Source organism: Melospiza melodia, chromosome 28, assembly GCF_035770615.1.
Source record: "Melospiza melodia melodia isolate bMelMel2 chromosome 28, bMelMel2.pri, whole genome shotgun sequence".
In the NCBI taxonomy this organism is placed as follows: Eukaryota; Metazoa; Chordata; class Aves; order Passeriformes; family Passerellidae; genus Melospiza; species Melospiza melodia.
The window spans coordinates 8,283,583-8,309,905 of record NC_086221.1 but is presented as its reverse complement, the minus strand read 5'-3'; the positions used below and the strand labels follow the sequence as shown (position 1 = coordinate 8,309,905).

At 54.8% G+C, this 26,323-nt stretch overlaps 1 protein-coding gene across 3 annotated transcripts in view; it reads left to right on the top strand.

The window, feature by feature from the left end:
* Positions 1-26,323, top strand: part of PLXNA2 (plexin A2) — a 128,888-nt gene that overhangs the window by 60,548 nt on the left and 42,017 nt on the right. For 2 of the 3 annotated variants that reach the window (XM_063178069.1, XM_063178068.1), the window contains exons 5-11: positions 7,948-8,048; positions 12,276-12,399; positions 13,317-13,470; positions 13,917-14,013; positions 15,888-16,002; positions 23,793-23,993; positions 25,812-25,908. In XM_063178069.1, coding sequence (XP_063034139.1) covers positions 7,948-8,048; positions 12,276-12,399; positions 13,317-13,470; positions 13,917-14,013; positions 15,888-16,002; positions 23,793-23,993; positions 25,812-25,908 — 889 coding nt within the window. Of the gene's footprint in view, positions 1-7,947; positions 8,049-9,948; positions 10,091-12,275; positions 12,400-13,316; positions 13,471-13,916; positions 14,014-15,887; positions 16,003-23,792; positions 23,994-25,811; positions 25,909-26,323 lie in introns of those variants that run through there. The other variant, XM_063178070.1, reaches the window with a different exon arrangement.

Genomic DNA, 26,323 nt, shown 5'->3' with positions numbered 1-26,323 from the left:
TTTTATTATTTCATTAAGTAAGATTTATACAGGTAGAGTATTGGAAAGGTCATCCGTCCCTTGAGCTGTGGGAAGAGCTCTGAGCATTCCTCCCTCTCCACTTGGCTGTTTTACCCCTGGTTTCGGCTGGGAAAGCACCAGGCCTGGCTTGTGTTGCCTTTTGGGGAGTGAATTTATCCCAGGGGATTGCATCCCAGCTCGGGGGAAGCACGAGTTATTCATTCCCCTCCTCTCCCTCAGGAAATTTGGGATGTTGGATCTGCAGCAGGGACTCATGACCTCTGGATGCTTTGCTGCTCCTGTACCCCTGAAATGAGATATTTTATGTCTTTCTTGTTTACTGACATGTGATAAGGCTGAGTTTTGCAGATATTTAAGATCCTCTAGCAGCAAGACATCAGTGGTTTGCCAGCACAGCCCGGGTGTGCTGTAGTGCTCTGCTTATCCACAGCTCTGAGCATCCCCCGGCATCCAGGACTGGCATGGAGCTCCACAGGCTGAGGCGGCAGAGCTGGGAAGGAGCTTTTGCAGCTTTTCTAGCAGCAACCTGTTCTCCAGAGCTTTTCTGAACCCTGAGAACAGATGGCTGGGCTGGAGGCTGAGATGCAAGGACAAGGGACTCGTGTTGACATTACCTTTACCAGAGTGCCTTTCATCATTAGCATGTAAATGCCAGCAAACACCCAGGAATTATCCATCTATGATCTCTTCATCAGAAGAGGCCTCTGATCAGGTTAATCTCACTTTCCCAGCGTGGAAAGGAGGATGCTGAGCAGCTGTACCCACCAGCAAGGGGAAGCAGAGTGAATTTCTGAGAGGGGAGGATGCTGTGAGCACCAGGTTTGAAGTGGCTGTCAGTGATTGCTCTGCCTCTTGCCAGGGCTGGAATGGCAGAGCTGATGGTGCTGATTGAGCCCGAGGGGCTGATCCTGGGGCAGCTGCCCTGGGACACCCTGGCTGGGTGCAGGGCAGCCCGGCTCTCCTGTGTGTCACACACATCTTTTATGGAAAATCCTTTCCTTGGGATTGTTCCTCCTGAGAAGCTGGGAGGCCTCAGGAACAAAATGCAAACAATGGTTATCTGCTGCTGTGGGATGCAACAGGTGCATCTGGGATTGGTCTCATGTGTTTCTAATTAATGGCCAATCACAGTCAGCTGGCTCAGGCTCTCTGTCCGAGCCATAAACCTTTGTTATAATTCCTTTCTATTCTATTCTTAGCTAGCCTTCTATGAAATCCTTTCATCTATTCTTTTAGTATAGTTTTAATGCAATATATATGATAAAATAATAAATCAGCCTCCTGAACCATGGAGTCAGATCCTGTCTCTGCCCTCATCCAAGAACCCTGTGAGCGCCGTCACACCCGTGGGCAGGAGGGAAGCCCCCAGCCCGCTGCATTTCCACCCCCTCACTGATCTCCTCTCCCTCCTGAGAAGCAGAAGAAGCCAAAGCAAGCATGGGGGAGGGTGGAGGAAATGTGTTTTAACAGTAAATACGGCCTTGTTATTTATCAATGCAGAGTAATTGAAGTAATTTCATGTCGGTTTTAAATGCAGCGCCCAGGGATCTAATCTATCTGTCTAATATTAATGGGGAATATTTGCTCGCCTCATTCATTCATTACTGTTTTCATTAAGACTCTAGTCCCATTTAGGAGTCTGTTTGTCATTTTAAACTCTTCTGTTTTATCTTAGCCTGCCACAATCCTGTTTAACAACTGAAGTGAATCCGTGAGCTGCAGGCTGGCAGCCTGGGGGAAGGGGCTCTGCTGTCTGGCGTGTGCTTTTCCTGGGGAGCCAGGAGAAACAGACTGCAGGCACTCGCAGTGAGGCAGCCTGCCTGCATGCACAGCCTGGAGATGCAGGGTTCCACCGCAGAGCTGGGTGCCTGAGCTCCCAGCAGGGCCATCCCTGTCGGATGCAGGCTCCAGCCCAGGGCGCTGCTCGCAGCAGGGATGGGGCTGGTGAATGCTCAGGGTGCTTCCTGCTGGGTGCTCTGGTTCCTCACAAGGTGTGTTCCCCTCTCAGGCATCCCCACCTTGAGGGTGTCGCAGAATCACGGAATGGTTTGGGTTAGAAGGGACCTCAAAACCATCCAATGCCATCCCTGCCATGGCAGGGACACCTTCCCCAGGAGCTCCAAACCCTGCCCAGCCTGGCCTTGGGCACTGCCAGGGATCCAGGGGCAGCCCCAGCTGCTCTGGGCACCCTGTGCCAGGGCCTGCCCACTCTCCCAGAATGGAATCTCCTCCCACTGCCCAATGCCAGGGGCTCTGTCCCTGTCCCTGTCAGCAGCCCAGGGAGCATCACCTGCAGGGCTGGGTGGGCACCAGGGCTGGGCAGCCCCGAGCTGGAGGCTCCAAGCCTAATTAGAGTCCCGTCCGAGCCTAATTAGAGGAAAGGGAGCATTGTGCTGTTAACGACTCTCTGGCAAAGTGCTCTGACTAAAACAGTAATTTTTCTGTGCACAGCCCAGTTGTGAGCGCTCGTCGAACACCTAATTACTTCGGTTACCGCTCCAGAATGATTCTGAATTCTGTTTTTGCTGTTTTCTCACCAAACAGAGAGGGGGAAAAACGCACACACTTTCTAATTATTCACCTTAATTAATTTTCTGAGCTTCTGTTAAAACTTTTAAATGACTGCAGGGAGCACGCCAGGAGTTCCATGGCAGCCAGGCAAAGCAGAGGCCGTGAACTGATGCGAGATGAAAGTTTCCTGTGCTGGATTGATCCCCACCTGAGCCCGGAGATTTTGGAAGGCTGCCCCCCTTTTATCCTGATTAATTAGCTCCCTTGAGGCCTGGGCTAATCAAAGGGCACTGCTCATCAGCTGGTGGCCGTGGCAGGGTGGCATCAGAGGACGGTGCCAACATGTCAGGGAGCCACTTGTGATGGCAGCAGTGATGTCCCCTGGCAGGAGCACGGGGATGGGAACATCATCCTGGAATCCAGAGGGGCTCCCACAGCAGCAGGGAGGCTGTGCCATCACCCTGGCAGCTGAGGAGCAGGGCAGCTCCTGCCTGGATCACCATCCTGCCTTCCAGGAGCTCGTTTGACCCTTTTGGTGCAGGCAGGAATGAAATTGCCTCTCCCTGAGGGGTGGTGGCTTTCCACACAAGGGATCCACAAAGGTTTGTGGCTTGGCTCTGTGTCCAAGCCAGCTGACTGTGGTTGGCCATTAATTACAAACATCCAACATGGCCCAATCCCAGATGCACCTGTTGCATCCCACAGCAGCAGATAACCAATGTTTACATTTTGCTCCTGAGGTCTCTCAGCTTCTCAGGAGGAAAAATCCCAAGGAAAGGATTTTCCATAAAAGATGTCTGCGACAGGGCTGGATGCCAGAGGGGCATCCCAAATGCTGGGCTGAGCCTGCACCCACAGCTGGGAGCCCAGGCAGGGTGAGGGATGGGACACCCAGAGTCTGTGCCAGGCAGGGGCACCTGCCCCCGTGCCCACCCTGCTGCCCCAGAGCGTCACTGTCACCTGCTGGGGCAGAGGCAGCAGCCCGAGATGAAATCCCATTTCCCCTCCTGGCCGAGGCTGAGCTGCTCCCGGGAGCTGGGATCTCTGCCTGGCACTTTGTTATTCCAACAAACCCCGCTCAGATGTTCCATATTGATGTGATGATTAACTGGAGCCGTGGTAAACCACAGGGAAGTGTTTGTGTGCAGGAGCCCGTGTGCCAGAACACGAGGCTGCTCCGAGCCCTGCCGGGATGCTGGGCCGGATGGATGCGGCAAACTCTGGCTTGAGGACAATTTCCCTGCTCCAGCAAGCCTCACCTCGGGATATTTGCTGTTTTTTCAGCCTTTCTGGCTTCCCAGAGGGGGCTGTCCTTGCTTTCATCACCTCCCCTGGAGCCTGGCAGGCTGCACGGAGGGTTTGGGGGAGCCGAGGAGACGGGAATGTGTGCAGGAGATCTCATCCCTCACCCAGAGTGATCCAGTCCCCGTGCTCCAGCACAGCTTGTGCCCCTCGGATGTTAATGAGGTTCTCGGAGCAGCAAAGCCAAGCCCAGGCAGAGGTTGCCTGGATCAGAGTTGAAGGGGCTCTCTGCGTGCATCTGCAGTGCTGTAATTAAATAATCCCCTCGTAGCCATGGCAACGTTGTCTCCCCGTCCTCTCCCACTCGCTGCTTCTCTGCCAGAACTTCCCGGCCTTGATTTGGTTCTGACAGCCCGGGGGGGGGCTCTGGGAGCCCCTCAGAGTGGGCTGTGGGACAGCAGAGCTGCTGTGCTGGGCTGTGGGACGGCAGAGCCGCTCCTGCAGGAGCCCTGCCCCTGCCACAGCGCTGCCCCTGTGGCACAGGGATGGACGCTGGAGCCATCCCCACCTCGGGGAGCTCCACCCTGGGGATGCTCCTCTGTTGTTTGTGGTTAAACTCCCCCTTTTCCCCTCTCCTCTGTGTCCTGGCTCTGCCCCATGGATGCGTTTCCCTCGCCCCACTCACTCCTGGTCCTTCCACACTCCCTGAGGTCTCCACCAGGCAGGAGCAGCGGATTCCAGGTAGGGATTTCCACAGCCTGATGCAGATTGCACCCACATGTCCTGCTCAGCAGAGCCACAGCATTCCCACCCCTCCACACAGGGAATTTTCCTGGCAAAGGTGCCCAGCAGGATATTCCACCTGCAGCTCTGCTTGGAGGCACAGGAGGAAGAGGAGCAGTGGGAACAGTCTGCCAGACTTTTTACAGCCTCTGGGAAAGTCTGACTTTATTTTCCCTGTCACCCTGACACATTAATGGCTCAGCTGAGGCGTCCTCCTTGCTCCTTCCCACACTTTTTCACGTCTCCTGCCCCGGCACAAAGCGGAGTTTTCTCATGAATAAAGGAAAGAATCAAATCTCATTGGAAAGTTCATCAACTTTGGGCTCCTGCTCAGTGAGTGATAGATGGCTTTAATTACACTGAACTAGTTGGCATCTCTACTCCACTCCCCAAAGTCATTAAAAATAGATTTTCTGTTTGAACTCCAGCCCCTCGAGGGGTCTGTGGGCAGCCTGCTGTGGCTGAGAGATGCTCCAGGGGCGGTCTCCAGCCAGGGGAGGTCACAGCACTGGGCTGGTAGCACGCAAAAGCTGTGGAAACTTTGCTTTGGCTGTACATTTAATTAATTTATTTATTTTATTTATTTATTTGGAACTGGTTTCTTGCACTTATTTGCTCCGGCAGCTGGCAGAGTTGGAATCTGTGTGTTTTGGAGAGTCTGTATTGATTTTTTTTCGTTTTGTAATTTATTTTATTTTGCTGGTGTTATGGGTCAGGCAGTCAGGGACAGTAATAATGAGGCTTTATCATTTAATGGTTGAGCAGCAGGTGCATTTTGGCAGGGAGAGCAGGAGGAGAGGTCACAGTTGGGCTGGGGGGAGCAGGGCTGTGCCCTCAGCAGCGAGGAGATCCCCCAGCAGTGCTGGATTCTTGGCTGCTGTCCTTCACACAGATGCTCCCCCAGAGACATTGTTCAAACCCTCTGCGTGGTTTTTAGAGAATTATCATGTGCAGCTTCAGAGCAGAAAAAGAAACGAAGCGCTCAACATCAAATCATCTCTAATGAACTCTTATTCACATAATTCCAGCCCTCCGTTATTTATAGAGCGCAGTGAGAGCATCCAGCTCCTCACAAACATGAAACAAGCCCTGAGCTGCATTTAAATCACGGGGACAGATCCTGCCGAGCCTCCCTTTGTGGGTGTGAGCGGGGATCTGCTGCGCTGGGGGATTTTGGGGCTGGCTCAGGGCTCAGCGTGCTGGGCTGGTTTTAGGGGCAGCCCAGGGACCTCCCTGGGCGCATCCTGTGCCAGCTGGTGTCTCCCACAGGGAGATTTTGGTTTGAAAAAAGCCAAAACCTGGGTTTGCCGCTGGCTCTCCACCCAGGGGCAGCACGATGGCTGCAGCACTGGTTTGCACTGGGAGGTGCTGGGTGGTCGGTCTGCACCTGGATGGGCCATGCCGGGGGGCTGTTCTGTCACCAGGCCCCTGGGCTTGCTCCCACCCCACTGTAAAGTGCTTTTTGCCCCTTACAAGGGAGAGGCAGAGCAGCAAACAGCACATCCCCTGTGCAGACCCTGCGAGGGCACCCCAGGCCCCTCTGCAGCCAGGACTCAAACCCCAGCCGCTCATTTCCACCTCGGAGTTTCTCCTCTCCGCTCCTGAAGCTCTTCCCATCCATCAGGGGCTGCAGGCACTCCCAGCTCTGCCCTTCCCACCCCTCATTCCCAGGGTCCCATCCCGAGCCCTCCACCCTCCCCACAGGCTCCTCCTCAGCCAGAAAACTCCAACCCCGAGCAATCTCTGTTTCGGGAAAAGCTGTCGAGTGGGGCTGAGGAAACAAGAAGAATAGCAGCCCTATTGGTGTCCAGCTCAGAGAGGAACTGGGTTCTCACTGTGTCAACAGCACTTGGCGTGACAGTGGCCGTTGTGCGGGCAGACACTGCTCCTTTCAGCGCGGCTGCCGGGAGCCGGGTGCTGTTGTGACGGACAGAGCCGCAGCCATCCAGCGCTTGTTTGAATTCCCGGCCAGTTGCAGGCATCGCTCCTGGGGCCCGGGAGCTGTGTGAGGCTGGGGGAGGATTATCTGCGGCGTTTGCTGGGGGAAACGGGAGTAGAGCGGCAGGGTCACGGCATGGCCTGGGCTGGAAGGGAGCTCAGAAATCATCTGGGCAGCTCCCGCTATCCCAGGCTGTGCCAAGGTCTGTCCAGCCTGGATTTGAGCAGCTCCATGGATAAGGGAGTCCACAGGCTCTTGAGTAACCTCTTCCAGTGCCCCCCAAATTTACAGGAAGGGATTTCTTCATGAGCAGCCTGTTTCAGTGCCCCCCAACCTTATAGGAAGGGATTTCTCTTTGAGCAACCTCTTCCAGTGCCTCCCAACCTTGCAGGAAGGGATTTCTTCTTGAAGGAAGGAATAGAAGGAATTTCTCCTTGAGCAACCTGTTCCAGTGCCCCCCAACCTTGCAGGAAGGGATTTCTCCTTAAGCAATGTGTTTCAGTGCCCCCCAACCTTGCAGGAAGGAAATTTTCCATATTTTGTACAGAGAACACTACAAGAAGCTCGAGATGCAGACCCACCCTGCTGCTGGAGGTGGCAAGGAATGGGCTGGAAAAGTTAAAGTGGTTCAAAATGCTGGAGGTGGCCAAGGATGTGTTGGAAAGGTTAAAGTGGTTAAAAAGGTTACAAACGTCTTTGCTGGAGCCAAGCAGTGACCTGTGGTTAAAGCCTGGTGTCATTTTGAAGCCTCTGGGGCTTTCAGTGCTGGTAAATAGGTCAGGACCGTGCTGCACCTCACCATCACCATCATTCCTTGTGCGCTGGGAGTGGGAGAGGGGTTTAGAGCAGCCTCTGGGGCCGTTCCCACCTGTGCTCCCCTCTGTGGCATCAGACCCACAGTGGGTCAGGCCTGGGGGCCCAGGTGGCTGCTGCTGGAAGGGCTCAGAGTGGCTCCAGCAGTGAGACACCAACCCAGACCCCACAAAGCAGTGAAACCTCTACCCAGACCCCACAAAGCAGTGAGACACCAACCCAGACCCCACAAAGCAGTGAGACACCAACCCAGACCCCACAAAGCAGTGAAACACCAACCCAGACCCCACGGCTGCCACAATCCCTGTGATTCATCCCTGCAGCAGCTCCCTGGGGAAGGGTGAGGCAGGAATCGTAAATCAGGGAGGAGAGGGCTCAGCTCCAGCCCAGAGGGGTCAGGGGAGCTGGCAGCACTGTGGGCGCCCAGCTGGGGCTGTCTGTGCCCAGCCCTCACCCAGGGGATGGGTGATCTCACGTCTCAGCCTGCAATAATTCCTGTTCTTGGATGTCGGAACGAATTCATTTCATTTCATTCCAGGCTTTGCCGTCGTGCCCGTGGCTCCGGGGGGCTCTGCGGGCCCTGGGGCTGCCCTGGCTGGGTGGGCAGAGCAGCCCTGAGTGTGCTGTGTCCCTTGCAGGTGTCCAGGGTGCCCGTGGAGTCCTGTGAGCAGTACACGACCTGCCAGGAGTGCCTGAGCTCGGGGGACCCGCACTGCGGCTGGTGCTCCCTGCACCACATGTAAGTCCAGCCTTCCCTGGTGATGAGAGCAGCCCTCAGAGCTCCCCAGAGCCTCCCACACAGAACAAGCCAGGCTGAAGTTCCCCGAGTCCATTTTTCTCTCCTTTGGGCATTCCCTGCGTTGCAGCTCGGATGCCATTGGAGATCCCTGGGAGAGGGGAAGGGAAATCAACTCCTGCCGCAGGGGCAGGGTGATGTGGATGGAAAACCAGACGGGAAAATGATGGAAAACCAGAATTTGAACTGGTGGGAATGCAGGCCTGCTGGTTTGCACACCCCTCCTGCTGGTTTGCACCCCCCACTGCTGTTCTGCACCCTCCTGCTCTTTGCCCAAGCCCCAATAATTTGGAGTTTTTAAAGGCAGCAGCAGACGGGATCCTGTGAGTGGGGCTCTGCTCCCAGCGAGGTTCCAGCAGCAGAGCAGAGCACAGAGCCCCTTTAAATCCCCAGAAGGGAATTTTCAATCCTGCAGGGGAGGTCAGGGGGTCCCAGCTCCAGCTGCTCCGGGGGGACCCGGCAGAGGGGCTGGGAGCTGGCACAAAGGGCTCAGGGTGCTTTTCTCCAGGGGAGCTCCAGGAAAGCCTCTCTGCATTCAGGAGGTGTCTGTGCCCTTCCTTTCTCCGGCCTGCCATAACAACCAGCACTTCCTAAGGCGGAAGGGAGCCCACGGGGCGCAGGAGGGGACAGAAATCCCCCCGGCCCCATGCCAGCTGCCGGGCAGCCCTGAGCGCCCGGCCAGGGGGGAGGAGGGCCCAGGGACCCGCACAGCAGCTCTTGGCCCCTTGCCTGGGCAGCAGGTGCTGGGGGGAGCTGCAGGCTCCTGCACAAACCCGGCCTGGATCCGGGGCTGGGGGCACAGCAGCTCCCAGGGTGGGGCTGGGGGCTGGGGAGGGGCGGGAGAGGCTGCTCAGCCCCTGAGCATCCCACAGGATTCTGTCAGAGAGGGTATGGGGGTACCAGCAGGGCTCTGAGCATCCCACAGGATTCTCTCAGGGAGGGGTGGGGGCACAGCAGCTCCCAGTGTGGGGCTGGGTGATGGAGAGGGGCAGGAGGGGCTGCTCAGCCCCTGAGCATCCCACAGGATTCTGTCAGAGAGGGTATGGGGGTACCGGCAGGGCTCTGAGCATCCCACAGGATCCTCTCAGGGAGGGGCTGGGGGTACCAGCAGGGCTCTGAGCATCCCCTAGGATTCTGTCAGAGAGGGTATGGGGGTACCAGCAGCTCCCAGTGTGGGGCTTGGTGATGGAGAGGGGCAGGAGAGGCTGCTCAGCCCCTGAGCATCCCCTAGGATTCTGTCAGAGAGGGTATGGGGATACCAGCAGCTTCCCAGTGTGGGGCTGGGGGCACAGCAGCTCCCAGTGTGGGGCTGGGGGCTGGGGAGGGGTGAGAGAGGCTGCTCAGCCCCTGAGCATCCCACAGGATCCTCTCAGGGAGGGGATGGAGGTACCAGCAGGGCTCTGAGCCTGCCCCAGCAGCAGCCCAGGGCACTCTGAGCACCCCTTGGGGGTTTTTAGGTTTTTTCCTCCCCAAGCAAGCCCCCGCAGCAGAGCCACCCTCGGCGCACCACGCCCCAAAGGCCTCCCTGCCCCAGCTCCTCTGGCAGCAGGGAATTGTTTCCATCCCTGCGTGCCCCCCTGGGCAGGGGCTGCTGCAGCGGGAGCAGGGCTGGGGGCTCTGGGGCTGGGGGCTCTGGGGCTGGGGGCTCTGGGGCTGGGGGCTCTGGAGCTCGGGGCTCTGGGGCTGGGGGCTCTGGGGCTGGGGGCTCTGGGGCTCGGGGCTCTGGGGCTGCTCCTGCAGCAGCTCCTGCGCAAGGATCAGCGAGCACTTCCCTCATGCTAATGAGCTGAATCTTCACAAGCCACCTGGGAGGCAGGTAAAGGTTGTTATCTTCATTTTGCAGAGACAAAACCCTCGATGACAAGAGGAGAGAAAAGTGTCATTTCCTCTGCCCTTTTGGCCATGACATTTCAGCATCAGCCCGTTCCCAACAAGGGCTCTTCCCCTGATGGGATTTATCAACGCTCCCTTCAAGCATCTGCACTTTGGAGCAGTGATCATTTTTCAGCTTTATTTCTTTAAGCTGTGAATAATTGTGTTTATCTTGCTGTTCCTCGAAGCCTCTGTCATCTTTGTTGGGAGGCCCCCAGTGCTGGAGCGTTCGTATTTAATTTGTCACCTCTCCCCTTTCATTCTCACATGTTCCTGCTTCCAGCTGCTCCCTGGAAGGTGCTGGGCCAGGGGTGATGCTCCCGCTGAGTTTGGGGATGGCTGAAAGGCTGAGGGCTGGAGCAGGAGGTGATTTGCTCATCCTCTGCACGGACAGAGGGATGCTTTGCTCTTTGGGAGCCGTCAGAGCCTCCAGGAGATTGTTAGAGGATCTCTGCAGCCCAGTGGGATGTGAAGCCTGCAAGACTTCCCCGTGCTGCTCTCTGCGAGTGTGTTATTGTCTCCAGGCCTATTTATCTCTGTTGGGGCTGTTGCCATAAATAGGATGATAAAAAAGAGCCATTCCAGCGAGTCAATGAGATAAAGGCTCCAGTCAAGAGCTCACTTTAGGGCTATCTTAGAGATTCACTTAAACCTCGATATTTCTTCCTTTGGCACCATTCATATTTAGCTCCTTTATGCTCCAAAGGAAAAGGTACAAAAGGGAGAGGGTGAGGAGAGCAGCCCCAGCGTTTGCTGGGGATCAGGGGGGTGGTTTGGAAAGGGAAAGTGGAAACTTCACTTCCCTTCATCTGAAGCGCACTCCCACTGTTCCACAGAATCCCACAACACTCGGGTTCAAAGGGACCTCAAAGGCAAATTTGCCACCTGCACCCATGGAGGAGGGGTTGGAAGGGAAGGATTTTCCCCAAATGACAAAAATCAGGGAATCCTGGAGGGATGCCAGTGTTCCAGAACAGACTGTGGTGTTGGCAGCCCTCCCTTGGTGCCCAGTGGGTGCCCTGCTGGATTTCTGTCTGCAACAAAGCAGGGATGAGGAGCTGTGCTGGGGCATGTGGAACGCTGAGAGCACTCCAGGCACCTTGGCATGCTTGGTTCCTGCTCAGAGCACACCTTGGCACCTTGGCATGCTTGGCTCCTGCCTTGTGGTTTTGCTGATCTCAGAATATTTTCCAGCGCTCTTTGGTCCTAACCTGGTGCCCAACACATGTTCCCTGTGCGGGGCATCCCCAGGTCCTGCTGTGGAACATCTCCCAGGGGTTTGGGGTGTTTTGGGTGCCCTTGGGGGTGTTTTCAGTGCCCTGGGGGAGTGATTTCAGTGCTCTGAGTGGGATGTGCTCTGGGGGGTGTTTTGGGTGTTCTGTGCGGGTGTTTTCAGTGCTCTGGGAGAGTGTTTTAGGTGCTCTGAGGGAAGTTTTCAGTGCCCTGGGGGGTGGTTTTGGTGCTCTGGGTGGTGTTTTGGGTGCTCTGAGGGATGTTTTCAGTACTCTGGGGAACGTTTTCACCACTCTGGGGATATTTTCTGTGCTCTGGAGGGTGTTTTCAATGCTCTAGGGGATGTTTTCAGTGTCCTGGGGGTGGTTTTGGTGCTCTGGGGGATGTTTTCAGTGCTCTAGGGGATGTTTTCACTGCCCTGGGGATATTTTCAGTGCTCTGGGGGATATTTTCAGTGCCCTGGGAGGTGTTTTCAGTACTCTGGGGAATTTGTTTCATGCTCTGGGGGCGTTTTCAGTGCCCTGGGCTATGTTTTTGGTGCTCTGGGGGATGTTTTGGGTGATCTGGGGGTTATTTTCAATGCCCTGGGGATATTTTCATTGTCCTGGGGGTATTTTCATTGCCCTGGGGATGTTCTCATTGCCCTGGGGATGTTCTCATTGCCCTGGGGGTATTTTCATTGCCCTGGGGATGTTCTCATTGCCCTGGGGATGTTCTCATTGCCCTGGGGGTATTTTCATTGCCCTGGGGATGTTTTCAATGCCCTGGGGATGTTCTCATTGCCCTGGGGGTATTTTCATTGCCCTGGGGATGTTTTCAATGCCCTGGGGACGTTTTCAATGCCCTGGGGATATTTTCATTGCCCTGGGGATGTTTTCAATGCCCTGGGGACGTTTTCATTGCCCTGGGGATGTTCTCATTGCCCTGGGGATGTTTTCAATGCCCTGGGGATGTTTTCAATGCCCTGGGGATGTTCTCATTGCCCTGGGGATGTTTTCATTGCCCTGGGGATGTTTTCATCGCCCTGGGGATGTTCTCAGCGCTCTGGGTGCCCCTGTGTGGCAGGTGCTCCCCGCGGGACCGCTGTGAGCGGGCGCAGGAGCCGTTCCGCTTCGCCGCGAGCATCGGGCAGTGCCTGAGCGTGGCCGTGCAGCCCAGCAGCATCTCGGTGTCAGAGCACAGCCTCCCGGTGAGCAGGGACGGGGTCAGGGGCAGGGGACACAGCCACCACCCCCAGCAGGGAGCACCCCGCAGCCCGGCCTCCCCTTTCCCTCTGGCACAAGCGTTTTCTCATGAAGTCGCACTCGCGCAGGGATGGGGCAGCCAAGGGGTCACCCGAGAGGGTGGAGAGGGGGGGCAGAAACAAATTCCCTTCCCCTGGTGCCCCAGCTCACATTTCCCTGCTCTCTGTGGCTGCTAAAGGAAAGGCTTTGTTTCCCAAAAAGCTCCTCTGTGAGCTGGGCTCAGGCCTGGCTCTCTGAGCCTTCCCAGCTGTTGCTGCCCCACTCCTCTGTGGCAGCTGGTGCTGCTGCCCCCCTTGCAGCCCCCCGTGTAAAAATGGTGTGGGGAGGGGGGGCTCAGCCCTGCAGACACTGGTTTGCCATGGGGACTCTCCCCAGCCATTCTGGGGACACTGGGGACACTCTCCAGCCATTCTGGGGACACTGGGAACTCTCCCCAGCCATTCTGGGGACACTCTCCAGCCATTCTGGGGACACTGGGGACTCTCCTCCCAGCCAGGGCAGGGTGGTCTCCCCCATCCATGCAGTGGGGAGGGAGGTGGTTTGAGCTCAGGGCTTTGGGGATGGTCCCTGCTGCTCTCAGGGTCCTGCCACAGGCACTGGGGTTGGCAAAGCAACCAGGGGACAAAAATCTGCCATTGCCAGCACCCCAAGGCTCAGCATGGTTTGTATCCACAGAACATCCTTGCCTTCCCTTTTCCCCCTCCCTTCCCCATCACAGGGCAGCTGGCACCAACTGTGGGCAGGTGTGTGATTTCAGGGGGTTGTTTTGGGTGGGAAACAGGCAGGGCTGGGGATTTGAGGGAGCTCTGGGCTGCCCTGCCTGCTGACAGCTCTGCTTTGCTCCCTGCTGCCCGTGCTGCAGCTCAGGCTGCGGGTGAGCGATGCTCCAGACCTCAGTGCCGGGGTCAGCTGCCTCTTCGGGAACCTGAGCGAGGTGGAGGGGCAGGTGTCGGGCAGCCAGGTGCTCTGCGTGTCACCAGCAGCCAGAGACGTCCCTGCCATCCCCGTGGATCAGGGTAAGTGGTGGCTCCTTGGTGCTGGCTGGGGGTTATTTACAGACACAAAGGGGATGGGGCTGCTGTGGACGCACCTCAAGCTGGTTTATTTTCCAGCATCAGTCTCGTTCCGTGGTTGTGACAATGGGACGATGCCAGCAGCTCACATTCTAGGCAGCAGACACAGAACTTCATGTTACAACTCACTTTATAAGCTTCTTGACTAATCACACAAAGCAAAAGCACTCTGACAGTATTTATATCTGTATAGTATATATTCTATATTGACAGCAGTTCTGTGTAACCACTTACAAGCACAGGTACCTTTGGTTAAACAATGCTGCAGCAGCAGGGGGCTCAGCAGAGGGCAGTGGGCAGCAGATCCCCACCCCTGGCTGTGCCAGCAGCAGGGACAGCAGGGACAGCAGGGACAGCAGGGACATTGACAGGCCCTGCTCTGTCCCCAGACTGGTTCGGGGTCGTGCTCCAGCTGAAGTCCCGGGAGACCGGCAGGACCTTCGTCAGCACCGAGTTCAAGTTCTACAACTGCAGCGCCCACCAGCTGTGAGTGCCCCCTCCCCACGCTGAGCAGAGCCAAAAACAGCCCCGAGCGTTTGGGGAGGGGGCGCTGGGGGTGGCACCGGGCCCGGGGCACAGGGAGGGCTCGGGGGGATCCGGGGGGATCCGGGAGAAGCGGAGCAGGCAGAGCCGGGAGCAACCTCAACCTGCTGGTGCCCCCAAGCTGCGCGATCCCGCAACTGAGAGCGGGATGGAGCCGGGAGGGACGGGAGGGAATGGGGATGGGGAATGGGAAGGGGGGATGAGGAATGGGGGAATGGGGAATGGGAAGGGATTGCTGGGGAAGGCAGAACAGAGGGGCTGGGGAGGCGGGAGGTGGGATATGGAGGAGGTGGGATGTGGGCAGGGAAAGGTGGGATGCAGGAGGGGAAGGCGGGCAGGGAAAGGTGGGATGCAGGAGGGGAAGGCGGGCAGGGGAAGGTGGGATGCAGGAGGGGAAGGTGGGCAGGGAAAGGTGGGATGCAGGAGGGGAAGGCGGGCAGGGGAAGGTGGGATGCAGGAGGGGAAGGTGGGCAGGGAAAGGTGGGATGCAGGAGGGGAAGGTGGGATGCAGGAGGGGAAGGTGGGCAGGGAAAGGTGGGATGCAGGAGGTGGGATGTGGGCAGGGAAAGGTGGGATGCAGGAGGGGAAGGTGGGCAGGGAAAGGTGGGATGCAGGAGGGGAAGGCGGGCAGGGAAAGGTGGGATGCAGGAGGTGGGATGTGGGCAGGGAAAGGTGGGATGCAGGAGGGGAAGGTGGGATGCAGGAGGGGAAGGTGGGCAGGGGAAGGTGGGATTCTGGCTGTGGGAGCCCCTGCTGGGAATGCTGGAGGCCAGGCCAGGTGAGATAAGGTGCTGCAGACCCAAAGAGGGACAGAATCGGGTCAGACAAATGAGTCATTAAAGAAGCTCTCAGCACTCCCCAGATTTGCTGTGGTGGTCAGAATAAGCTCCCCTGGCTGTGGAGGCCAGCAGAAGGCTCAGGAGAGCACAATGAGCCCTCGGAGCGGTTGTGGTGGCAGCAGCTCTCACCCTGCCCTGCTCCCTGTGCCCAGCTGGGACAGCCCAGCCTGCAGAGCTGCTCTGCTCCTCTCCAGAGCTGCCCCAGGCCGCGCTGCCACCTCCCTGGTGACATTTGTCTGCCTGGCCTGGCCTGGCTCCAGCAATCCCGGGCACTTCCCTCTGCAGTGCCTGGAGCCACGGGCAGGGCATGGCCCGAATCCACGGGCACAGCTGATCCTGCTGCCACCACGAGCTGCCACGTGGCACCAGGGGTGGCCTCGGAGATGGAGGAGGTGGCAACTGCCAGGGCTGGCAGCTGTCACAGCTCCTGCCTCTCTGTGAGAGGGGAACAAAACCCACCCGGCCGCTCTGCTGGCAGCTGGGTCCCCTGGGGCCGAACAGGGTCTGTGTTCTTTCAAAAACGTTTCATAAGCAGTTATTTTCTTTTCCCCAACATGAATCACAAGCACTTGCAGCACCCCCTGCGCTCCCAGGCCGGGCAGGAGCGTTGCTGCTGCCTTGAAGCATTCCTGACTTGCAGAACAACTGATCCCATTTTTGCCAGGCTTGCCTTCTTTCCTAGGAGCCAAAGCCCCAGCCTGGTGCCTGTGCAGTGCCCTGCTCTGTTTAAACCAATCCAAGGCTGTGCAGTACATCCCAGCTTGCATTTTACTCTGGGATAAACTGTGAGGCTGCCCCGGGTCTCTTTTTGGAGCCGTGTGTGTTTTCCCAGAGTCGTTTCTTGTTTTGTGCTCTATCAAAGGAATTCTTCACCAGAGGAACTGTTTTCCCAGGAAGGCTGAATTTCTGGCAAGGCCTGGAGGAGGCTGCAGCCCCGCCAGGGTGCTGAGGCCTGTGCTGACCCTGCTCTCCCCCCAGGTGCCTGTCCTGTGTGAACAGTGCCTTCCGCTGCCACTGGTGCAAGTACAGGAACCTGTGCACCCACGACCCCACCACCTGCTCCTTCCAGGAGGGGAGGATCAACGTCTCCGAGGTACCACGGGATGGTGTTCTCAGGGGTCCCAGGGGGAGGGGAGAGACGGGATCTGACTCTGTGGTTCAGAAGGCTTGATATTTATTTTTTGATATTTTTTATTTTAATAAGCATTTTATTATATATATTATTTTATTATATATATTATAATTATTTTACTATATATATTATTTTATTATCTATATTATAATTATTTTATGATATCTATTATATTAAAACTATGCTAAAAGAATAGAAGAAAGGATTTCCTCTGAAGGCTAGCTAAGAATTGAATAAGAAGGAATGATAACAAAGATTTGTGGCTCGGACTCTCTGTCCGAGCTGGCTGACTGTGACTGGCCATTAATTAGAAACAACCACACGAGACCAATCACAGATGCACCTGTTGCATTCTACAGCAGCAGATAACCATTGTTTACATTTGTTCCTGAGGCCTCTCAGCTCCTCAGGAGGAACAATCCCAAGGAAAGGATTTTCCATAAAAGATGTCTGTGACAGTACCACGCTGGGATTCCTCCCTCTGCCCTCTGCTTTTCCATGCCACAAGCACCCTGACCGTGCTCATGTGAGCTTTGTGGGTCTGTCTGGTGCCCAAAAGTGCAGGAGCAGCTTTAAGCAGGGCAGTGCTGGTGTCACTGAAGTGCTGCTCCTGACCTGAGCAGCAGAGCTGAGCCTCCCCTGCAGTGTGGGAATGCCCAGGTTCATTAATTACAGTAATTGCTGTAGTGCTTTCCCCCAGGGGTGCCAGAGACTCCAGCACTTCCAGCAGCTCTGCTTTGCTTGCTCTGAGCAGAGCTCTGGTCCCTCCTGTTGGGATTTATGGCAGAGCCTGGCTGTGGCTGATGAAGGAATTACCAAAGAGCACAGCCCCAGATTTTGGAAAAGGGAGCTGGTTTGGGTTCCAGCACCCTGGACCCGGAGCCATCTCTCTTAGCAGCTCATAAAAGGTGTGGGGCTCCCATCCAAAAACGCTTTTAACACTTGGAAAGGCACAGGCTGTGAGTGGCTGTGCCAGCTCTCCTGAGTGTCCCAGGGCAGAGGCATCTGTGGAGGAAAGGGGTTTGTTAGCACAAATCCTGATTTACCACTGCAAGGAGCCCTTGGTCCGGGGTTTCTGCACTCCTTGTCCTGCCTGATTCATCCTCACAGGGTCCTGGTGCTGCAGGGTCCTGCTCTTTGCCCCCACTGCTCCTACAAACAGCTTCGTAGCACCTGAAATGAGTGCAGCTCCTAAAGCTGCAGGGGGAAAACGGTTTAAAAGAGGCTCTGGAAATCCTGAGGGTGCTGGAAAGTGGGAAAGGCAGCAGTGAGGACATCTACAAATAGGAGAAAAACAGAGGAGAGGAAAGTGTGCCAGCATCCAGACAAATCCTTGTCAGTGAGTGATGGAGATGGAGGAAAAACAGGAGGGATCAGTCAGGGGTGTAAACACTGAGCTGTCAAAAGGAGTGAAGGTTTAGCCAGGTTGGTGCTAAACTGGGAGTAAACTCCACTCCTGTGTCTCCCTGGCTGCCAGGACAGGTAAAGGGCAGAGTCATTCCTGAGCTGTGCAAGGACCTGGTGGGAAGCTGCAAACCCAAGGATGGGAATGGGTGCCCAGGGAGGAGCTTCCACCCCAGGAGAAAACCAAACCCTTTCTCCATCTTTCAAAGTCAGGAAACTGCCTTTCACCATATCAAGAGAAGGCAAAACCCTTTGCCTCTCCTCCTCTTGAGTGCTGGGGTGGGTTCTCCTCCACACTCCAAGCATCCCTGTTCTCCCATCTGCATAGTGGAGCTCTCCCTTCTCTGGGCCCCCAACCCTGGGATTTCAGCAGTGTCTGACAGGTCCCTGCTAGAGCAGAACAATCCCAATCTCTGTTTTCCTCCTGGGAGCACCAAGGGCTTGCCTGAGTCACACAAAAGGAGAGAGGAGCAGTGGGAATCCCTGGAAGTTCCTGCTGGGATCACAGGGCTGTCTCCAAAGATCTTAGAGCCTCTGTCTTCATCTTGCTGAGGATTTCTCACCAGGGATGTTTTGGGACACCTCACACCTTGCTGGTGATTACCTTTGATAAGGGCTGATGATAATGGTACAAGTGCTCTCCATCATTTCTCCCCCAGACCTCTGAGCGCAGGCCAAACCACCCCAAGTAAATGTGTTTGCTCATTTAAGAGCAATGAATTTCCCCTTCACACACAGCCGCTGATGATGCCTTTGCTGTGGGCTCTTCACCAACACACAAATAAGCAAATGCCTCATGGAGGGTTTCCTCTCCTCAACCGATTCAGATCACAATGTTCTCATTGTGTCACGGCCTGATGTATTAGGAAATTGTTTGTGCTTCCCCTGGCTGCCTCCCCAGCAGAGCCAGTGGTGTTTGGAGTGGGGATCTCCGTGCCTGTGCCCTACTTTCAGTCCCCTGTGCCTCTCCTTACGTAAGGTTTACACACGTGTTCACACGGGCCTGCACATCGCTCGCGTCTTTATCTTTAATTCAAGGGAAAATATCTTGAATATTCCCTTTTACTCCTGGCCCATCAGAGCTGGCATCCCGGTGGGATTGGATGTGGAACGAGCTCCCTTTGATGCTCCCAGGAGTTGTCTGTCTGGAGGAGGAACGAGGGCTGCAAGCCTCAGCCACTTCGGGAGGAGATGGGGGAGAGAAATTCCCTTTTCATGGGCTGTGCTCTTGCTCCTTGCAAGCCTCTGCCCTGCCTGCCATGGAAATAGAGCCCAGGGAGTTTCCTCATCCCTCCACCTGCCCTGCCAACAGGAACTGTGTGCTCAGATCCCAGGGCAGAGCTCAGGGAGCCCCAAAGGTGGGTGGGTGCTTTAGGAACAGCGGAGCTGTGGTTTGGGGTCACTGGTCAGTGGATGCGGATATTTCACAGCCTTTACAGCAGAGGGATACTGCAGGACGGAGCTGGCTGCTCCTGATGTTCTCCCTCTCCTGGGAATTTCTGAGATCCTCTGAGGTCTCCATTTCCATGTAGCCAATTCTTTAGGAGTTAATTATTAGAGAAGCAATTATTTCCCCATCCTTTCCCTGGTCAGAGCCTTCACTGTCAGCTGAAGGTGCCTGCTCAGACCTTGCCCCCACTAAATCAGGATTTCTTCAAGAGATTCTCCTGGGTGTGGAGCACTGATTGTCCCGCTTTAAAAAACCCCAATCAAGCCAATGATGCCATTTTAATGTGCCTGGTGTGGTTTGGCTTGTGTGTGTGAGAGGTTTTATGATGTCTCTCTCTAAATGAGGAGGAATGTGGATTCATAAACATCCTCACACCCCATCCCAGAGGAGAGCTAGAACCAAATAAATCCTCTTAGCTGCCCAGGATGTGAGAGCCCGTCCCTCTTTGATGTCCAGTGTGTGCTGATAATGCCATTTCCACAGGGGGACGCTGATCTGGGGACACAGAGCTCCAGATTCAGGGATTTCAGTGCCCTTGGGGCTCCTTTGAATTCCCACTGATTTTATGGCAACGCCCTTGCCCCTGGCTGTGCCCTTGGGTGCTGAGTGCTGCTTGATGTGCCCTGAAGGAAACAGAACAAACCAGAACCAGCCCTGCAGAGCTGCCCTGCCAATCCCCATGCCAGCGGGGCTGAGATGTGCTGGAGGTGACTCAGAGCCACAGCTCAGGCCACCAAAGGCAGCCAATGACTTTGCAGGGTCACACCTCACTTTGGGGAGATGCCTTTGCCTGAAATAGGAGCAAAAAGCCCGGTTTCAGCAAAATTCCCTCAGCTCTGAGCCGTGGCAGTGCTTTTATCAGCCGTGCTGTGGGTGTTTGGTGTTCAGAGGGAGGGAGGCAGGAGGGAAGGGATGCAGGAGCAGAGGGAGATGCTCCTGCCTGTACCCTGGGCCAGGGAGCTGCTCCTGGCACACAAAGGGCTGTTCAGAGCAGGGAAATGTTCTGAACATCCCCCTGCCTCCCAAAGCGATGGAGAAGACCCAGGTTGGAGCTCAGGGCTGATGGTGTGGGTCAGGAACTCGCCAGGCTGGGCTCCAGCTGCCTTCCTTTCATGTCTGGTTTCCAAGGAGCGGGGGCTGCTCTCCCTTCCAGTGGCATAAATGAAGGATAATGTGTTTCCATGAGTGACAGGGACTGTAATTTATATCATTGGGAGCACAACTGTGAACCAGGGGTTTACATTCACGTGCCAGATTGGGTTATGTTTATAACTTTAAAATAACGTGCGGCAAGTTAACATTTGTGGAGAGTTTGCGGGGGTTTTTTGAAGATGAAAAGTACAGAAACAGTCTATTTTCTGCCATTTGGGCTAAATCCTCTAGTCAGAAGAATTGCCTGCCATTTCTAGGCAATTTTTTTTTTTCCAAATAAGAGCAAGGAGGTTTGACCTACTAAAACTGCTCGGTTAAACACAAATAATAACCATGGGTGCTCTGTTCTGCTCCAGAGACAGCTGCAGAACGTGGGTCTTTAAGGTATTTATAGACCTTGGAGTCTTTGAGGCTAAAAAGTGTTGGAGAAGCATAAAATGTCTTTGTAAATTGTGTGTGCTGATACTTCACAGGCAGAACATTCCCCGAGAGTCTGTGCCACTCAGGCACCCCAGCCTTGTCTTCCTCCAGCAGATCTGATCCGTGTTTATTCTGGCTCCGGGAAGTCAAGGAGGATAATGAGAGGATTCTGCCTGTTTGTTTAGAGAGAGGAGGCAGTAATGGCCTTTCTGACTCGCTGCAGGATTTACCTCTCATGAATTAAAAAACAAAGTAAACTGATTATGGAACGAGCTGTGTGTTCCACCGCCTTCCCTCGGTGTTTTCTGGCTGGTTCTGGCTCTTCCTGGGGAGGGAGCCAGGACGGGGCACCCAGGCTGAGCCTGGCACTGCAGGGACACGAGCAGGGACCTTGGCTGGTGCTGCCAACCCTTCCCAGGGCAATTCCTGTTGAGGGGATCAGCATGGGCAGAGGAGCTGCCCAACCGATGATAAATAAACTCCTGACAAAATCATTTACCTGAGCAGTGGCTGTTACACCAGGGAGCAGCTGGGAGAGGTGGTGGGTGGATTTTCAGGGATTTGGGGATGCAGGGACATGGCTGTGCAGGATTTGGGGTGCAGGGGTGTGGCTGTGCAGGGATTTGGGTGTGGTGAATTGGGTTTTCAGGGATTTGGGGTGCAGGGACGTGGGTTTGCAAGGATTTGGGGTGCAGGGACACGGGTTTTCAGGAATTTGGGGTGCAGGGATGTGGCTGTGCAGGGATTTGGGTACAGGGACAAGGCTGTGCAAGGATTTGGGGTGCAGGGATGTGGCTGTGCAAGGATTTGGGTGCAGGGACATGAGTTTTCAGGGATTTGGGGTGCAGGGATGTGTCTGTGCAGGATTTGGGTACAGGGACATGGGTTTTGAGGTATTTGGGGTGCAGAGACATGGCTGTGCAGGGATTTGGGGTGCAGGGATGTGGCTGTGCAGAGATTTGGGTACAAGGACATGGATTTTCAGGGATTTGGGGTGCAGGGATGTGGCTGTGCAGGACCGTGGGTGTACATCACTGAAGCAGCAATTTAAAAAGCAAATTGGAAGAAGAAAAGCCCTGAAAGCTGAGCTTTCCCTGGGGCTGGAAATGCCCGCAGGGGCTGCACAGGCTCTGAGGGTCTGAGCTGACCCCAGCCCCTGCAGCTCCTCTCGCCCAGCTCAGAAATTCAGCAGGCACTGCCTGCAGCAGCGTGGCTGCCCACGAGCATCCTGGCTGCGCTGGAGTCTGGCATCCTCCCACAGATGCCTGCATCCCCAGCGTGGGTCCCTTGTTAGTGTGATCACTGCAGCTGTCAGCCAGCACCGAGCGGCCGCTCGCTCCTGCGCGGGCTGCCTCGCCTTCCCCACACCCCAGTGTGACATTCTCCATCCTCTGGAACCAAAGGAATGGAAAACAAGATAAATCTATTTTGCCCCACTTGTCTCTGATGATGGCAGAGCAGTTTCTGCTGGCAGCACTTTCAGCAGCGGGGAGCAGATGTGGGATGGAGTCCCCTCCTGTGCCTGGGAAGGAAGGAGCCCTTCCTTAGCAGTCTCCTCACGGACTGAGCTGGCCAGGAGGGATAATGGTCCATAACATATTCATTATTTTCAGGACTGTGCACTGAAGTTCTCCCACTGGTGATGCAAGTGGAGGTTTTTTGTTTTCAGTTGTAATGGGGTAAAAGATCCTGCAGCTCTGGGTTGCTTTTCCTTCCAGCCCTCGGGGCTGGGCCCCTTTCTGATGGAGCTCAATGGGACTTTGGGGTGAAATCAAAGCCTTAGTGCAGGCAGGTGTTGAGTGGAAGGTGGCACAGGTGAGTGGTGCTGCAGGAGGGGAAGGAATGTGCAGAGCTGGATGGAAAATGCTGTGAATCCAGGGAGTCTGCTGGTGGTGAGCTGGGGCTGGATCCATGGCCAGGGTCAGTGGGAAGCAGGGAATGCCATTCCCTCCCAGCCTGTGAACCCTCTCCTCTGCAGGAAAGGGCCTCCCTTCCCTCCCCAGCACAGCTGATGGAGTTTGAAATCACTCTTGGCTGTTAATCCGTGAAAGTCCCTGTTAGGAATAAAATAAAATATATATACGGAAAAGTGCCACTAAAAAGGTTTATGAGGCTGCAGTTTAAGTGAGTGGCTGCTCCAGAGCAGAGCATCTGTTCCTCATTTACAGCTGGCTTGAGCCATGCTGAAACACTTCCCCTGGCCCTGGCTGGGGGCTGCCTGCCCTGGGGAGGGGGATTTTCCCCATCTCCCCCCTGCACACAGGATCCTGGGCACGGTGGCTCCTGGCACTGCCATCAGCACGATTCCCTTTCATCCCCAGGCTGCAGGGGCTTGGGGTGCCACTCTGGGATTTGGCAGAGGGAATGGAGACTGACGTGTTTGTTCTAAACTCCTGCTTTAGCCGGGGATTAATCACTCAGTGTCAGGTGCTTACAGGTACTTAGGTACCTTGTTCCATTAGATCAAAGCGAATTAGAGCTGAGCAGAATGTAAATACAGCTGGTGGTCAGAGGTGCTGCAGTTCCTGCTGCAGAAATTGGAGAAAAATTGTATTTCCCAGTGTGTTGTGCAGAGATAATGCTTGGGATGTTGAGATCTCACGGGAGGGATGTCACACCGTTACCAGCAGCTGATAAGTCATTTTTGTGGTTTCATTCAGACATTCTGTTTGTGCTTGGGTGACCTGGATATCTGTGCAATGGTGTTTCACAGAGTCACACATGCTTTGGATGGGAAGGTGTCATGGTTTTGTTCACATCTCTCAGAGCCTGAGACACTGAGGCTTGATTGCCAGGCCTGGAGAGGAATTGTTGTGTCTGACCAAAACAGGAGAGCAGCATTATATATATATAACTCCATATATATAATATATATAACTCCATATATATAATATATATAACTCCAGACTCACACTGTGTATGGAGTTTGGAGTTACACACTCCAAATATTGCAGGATTTGCAGGATTGCAGGATTACAATTATATATATAAAAAATATATATATAAGACAAATATAAAAAATATAAGTATGGAGTTTGGAGTTATACAGTCCAAATTTTGCAGGATTTGGAGAATTGCAGGATTACAATTATATAAAAAATATATAAGAAAAAATTAAAATATAAAAATATAAAAATATAACATATAAAAAGTATAAAAATAAAAATATAAAAATATTAAAAATCTAAAATATAAAAATATAAATATATAAAAATATAAAATATATAAAATATTTTAAAAGTATAAAAAATATAAAAGCTGAAATGCTCAAGCATCCCCAGCACACCCCACCCATGACCTGGCCCCCTCTCCCGTTGCCCCCCAGGACTGCCCGCAGCTGTTCCCCACGGAGGAGATCCTGATCCCGGTGGGAGAGGTGAAGCCCATCACGCTGAGGGCCCGGAACCTGCCGCAGCCCCAGTCGGGCCAGAGGGGCTACGAGTGCGTGCTCAGCATCCAGGGCATCGTGCACAGGGTGCCCGCCCTGCGCTTCAACAGCTCCAGCGTGCAGTGCCAGAACAGCTCGGTGCGTGACAGGGGCATGGGCACGGGCATGGGTGTGGGCATGAGCATGAGCATGGGCATGGGCAGGGCTGGCAGCACCAGGGAGGGAGGAAAATCTCTCTAATCCCAAATCCCAGGTGGGAGAATCCCCACAGGGAGGAGATGCTGGCTCTGGAGCGCCCTGGCTGCCTGTGGGAGGTCAGCCTGGGAAAGGGGAGGAGGAGGGAATGCAGGAGGTGTTGAGGCAGGCTAATTCACACGCGGGGAGATAAGGAGAATCACAGACCCCTTATCGGGGAGCTGTCACATCCCAGGTCACGGTGGCTGGATGAATAGAGCGGGGCTGGAGAGCGGGGAAGGAGGGGGAGAGGGAAAGTGATGGGGGAGAGAGAGAGAGCAGGGCTGGAGAGGGGAACCACCAGGTGGAGGGGGAATCACCGAGGAATGCTGCCCAGGAGAGGGGAATCACCGAGGAATGCTGCCCAGGAGAGGGGAATCACCGAGTGATGCTGCCCAAGAAAGGGGAATCACCGAGTGATGCTGCCCAGGTGACGCTGCCCAGGAGCAGGGCAGGGTTATCCCCTCCTCAAGACAGGGCTCAACCTCACCAGAACATCCCAAATTCACCCTGCTGGGCACTCTGTGAGGCCAAAACACAAATGGCATAGCCAGGCACCCCCACCCTGATCCACAGCCCAAATTTGGGTCTCCTGTGTCCCTTCACGAGCGCGGCCCTGCCTCTGCTCACCATGTGCTCAGAAAGGGCCCTGGGCAAAAAGGGCACAGTCAGTTTGTTTTAGGCAGCACAACAGGGTCCACTTGAATATTCAGTGCAGATGGCCTTAAATTGTTAATGAAGTTTTGAATTTTTTAAAGTTTTACTGGATATTTATACATCGCTGGCCGTCTTTGGGCCTTGCAGCTTGGTGGATAATAAATGCATTAATAGTACATAGTACTTTTCCTATCCAGAGTGATTTATAAGCATTAGAGAAGCACTTTTATTGCTGTTGGGCTGATAGGAAGGGGTAGGGGGAGGATGTGGGGGCCATTCTGGACTCACAGCTTCTTGTTCCACCCCAGCTTAGTAACACCCAGCACAGTCAAACGTGAGTTAAAGCTGCACAGCTGCTGCCCAGGGACAGGCAGAGCACTCTGCCCTGCTTTCATCACCACTCCCTCCTCCCAGGGAGCATGGCAATGCTCACTCACCTCCTGAAGTCTTTTTAGCAGCTCTTGGTTGACCTAAAGAGAGCTCCAGAGTGGGGCCTGGCCAGTGCTGGGTGTGATAATGGGAATTTCAGCGTTCGCTGGGAATTCAGCTGCAGCATCCAGCCTCACTCAGCCACGGCCCCCAGATGTCATAAAAAGGGGAATAATTCAGGCCAGTGCTGTCCTGGGGCAGGCTGAGGCAGTGGCTGGGGCTCTGCACCATCTATTTTTGCTCTATTTTCCTGTTCCACCTGCAAAGCTCTGCAGTGGGGTTCTGGAGCTCCCAGTCACAAACTGGGCAAGAAGCAGCGTGAGGGCAGCTCCAGTCCTAGTCTGGTTACCTGGAGGGGCTGTGTTGGCAAGCCAGAGACTGAGTGATGAGAGCAGCCGCTGCAAGAGGAATAATTAATCTGTTACCTCTCACAAGGACTAGATCTGATTTAATTATCTCCTCCTGATGAGGAGAAGGGACTCAAAGCAGAGCCCTGGAGATGAAGTGTAAAAATGTGGTATCTGAGGCACCAGCAGATGTTTTTAAGCAGAGAATGAAGATGGTTTCTCTCAAAAAAACCTCTTTGCCTGGGAGTGTTGTCTCCCCAGGCATTTCACTCTGGATCTTACCCTGCAGTACCTCTATGATGGGATGGATATCAGCAACCTGGCAGTGGACTTTGCCGTGGTTTGGAACGGGAACTTCGTCATCGACAACCCCGAGAACGTGAAAGGTAAAATCTTGAATTGGCTTGAATTGGCTTCAGGCCATGCCAGTTGTGTCCCCTGGAAATCCCTCAATCCCAGCTATACCCCAAGGGTATATCCCAGCTGTATCCTGAGGGAATCCCCAATTCTCAGCTGTATCCTGAGGGAATCCCCAATCCCAGCTGCACCCCAAGGGAATCCCTCAGTCCCGATTGAATCTGTCCATCCCAACTGTGTCCCATGGAAATCCCTCAATCCCACCTGTACCCCAAGGGTATATCCCAGCTGTATCCTGAGGGAATCTCCCAATCCCAGCCATGTCCCAAGTGAATCCCTTCAATCCCAGCCGTGTCCCAAGTGAATCCCCCAGTCCCAGCTGTACCTTGAGGGAATCCCTTCAATCCCAGCCATGTCCCAAGCGAATCCCCCAATCCCAGCTCC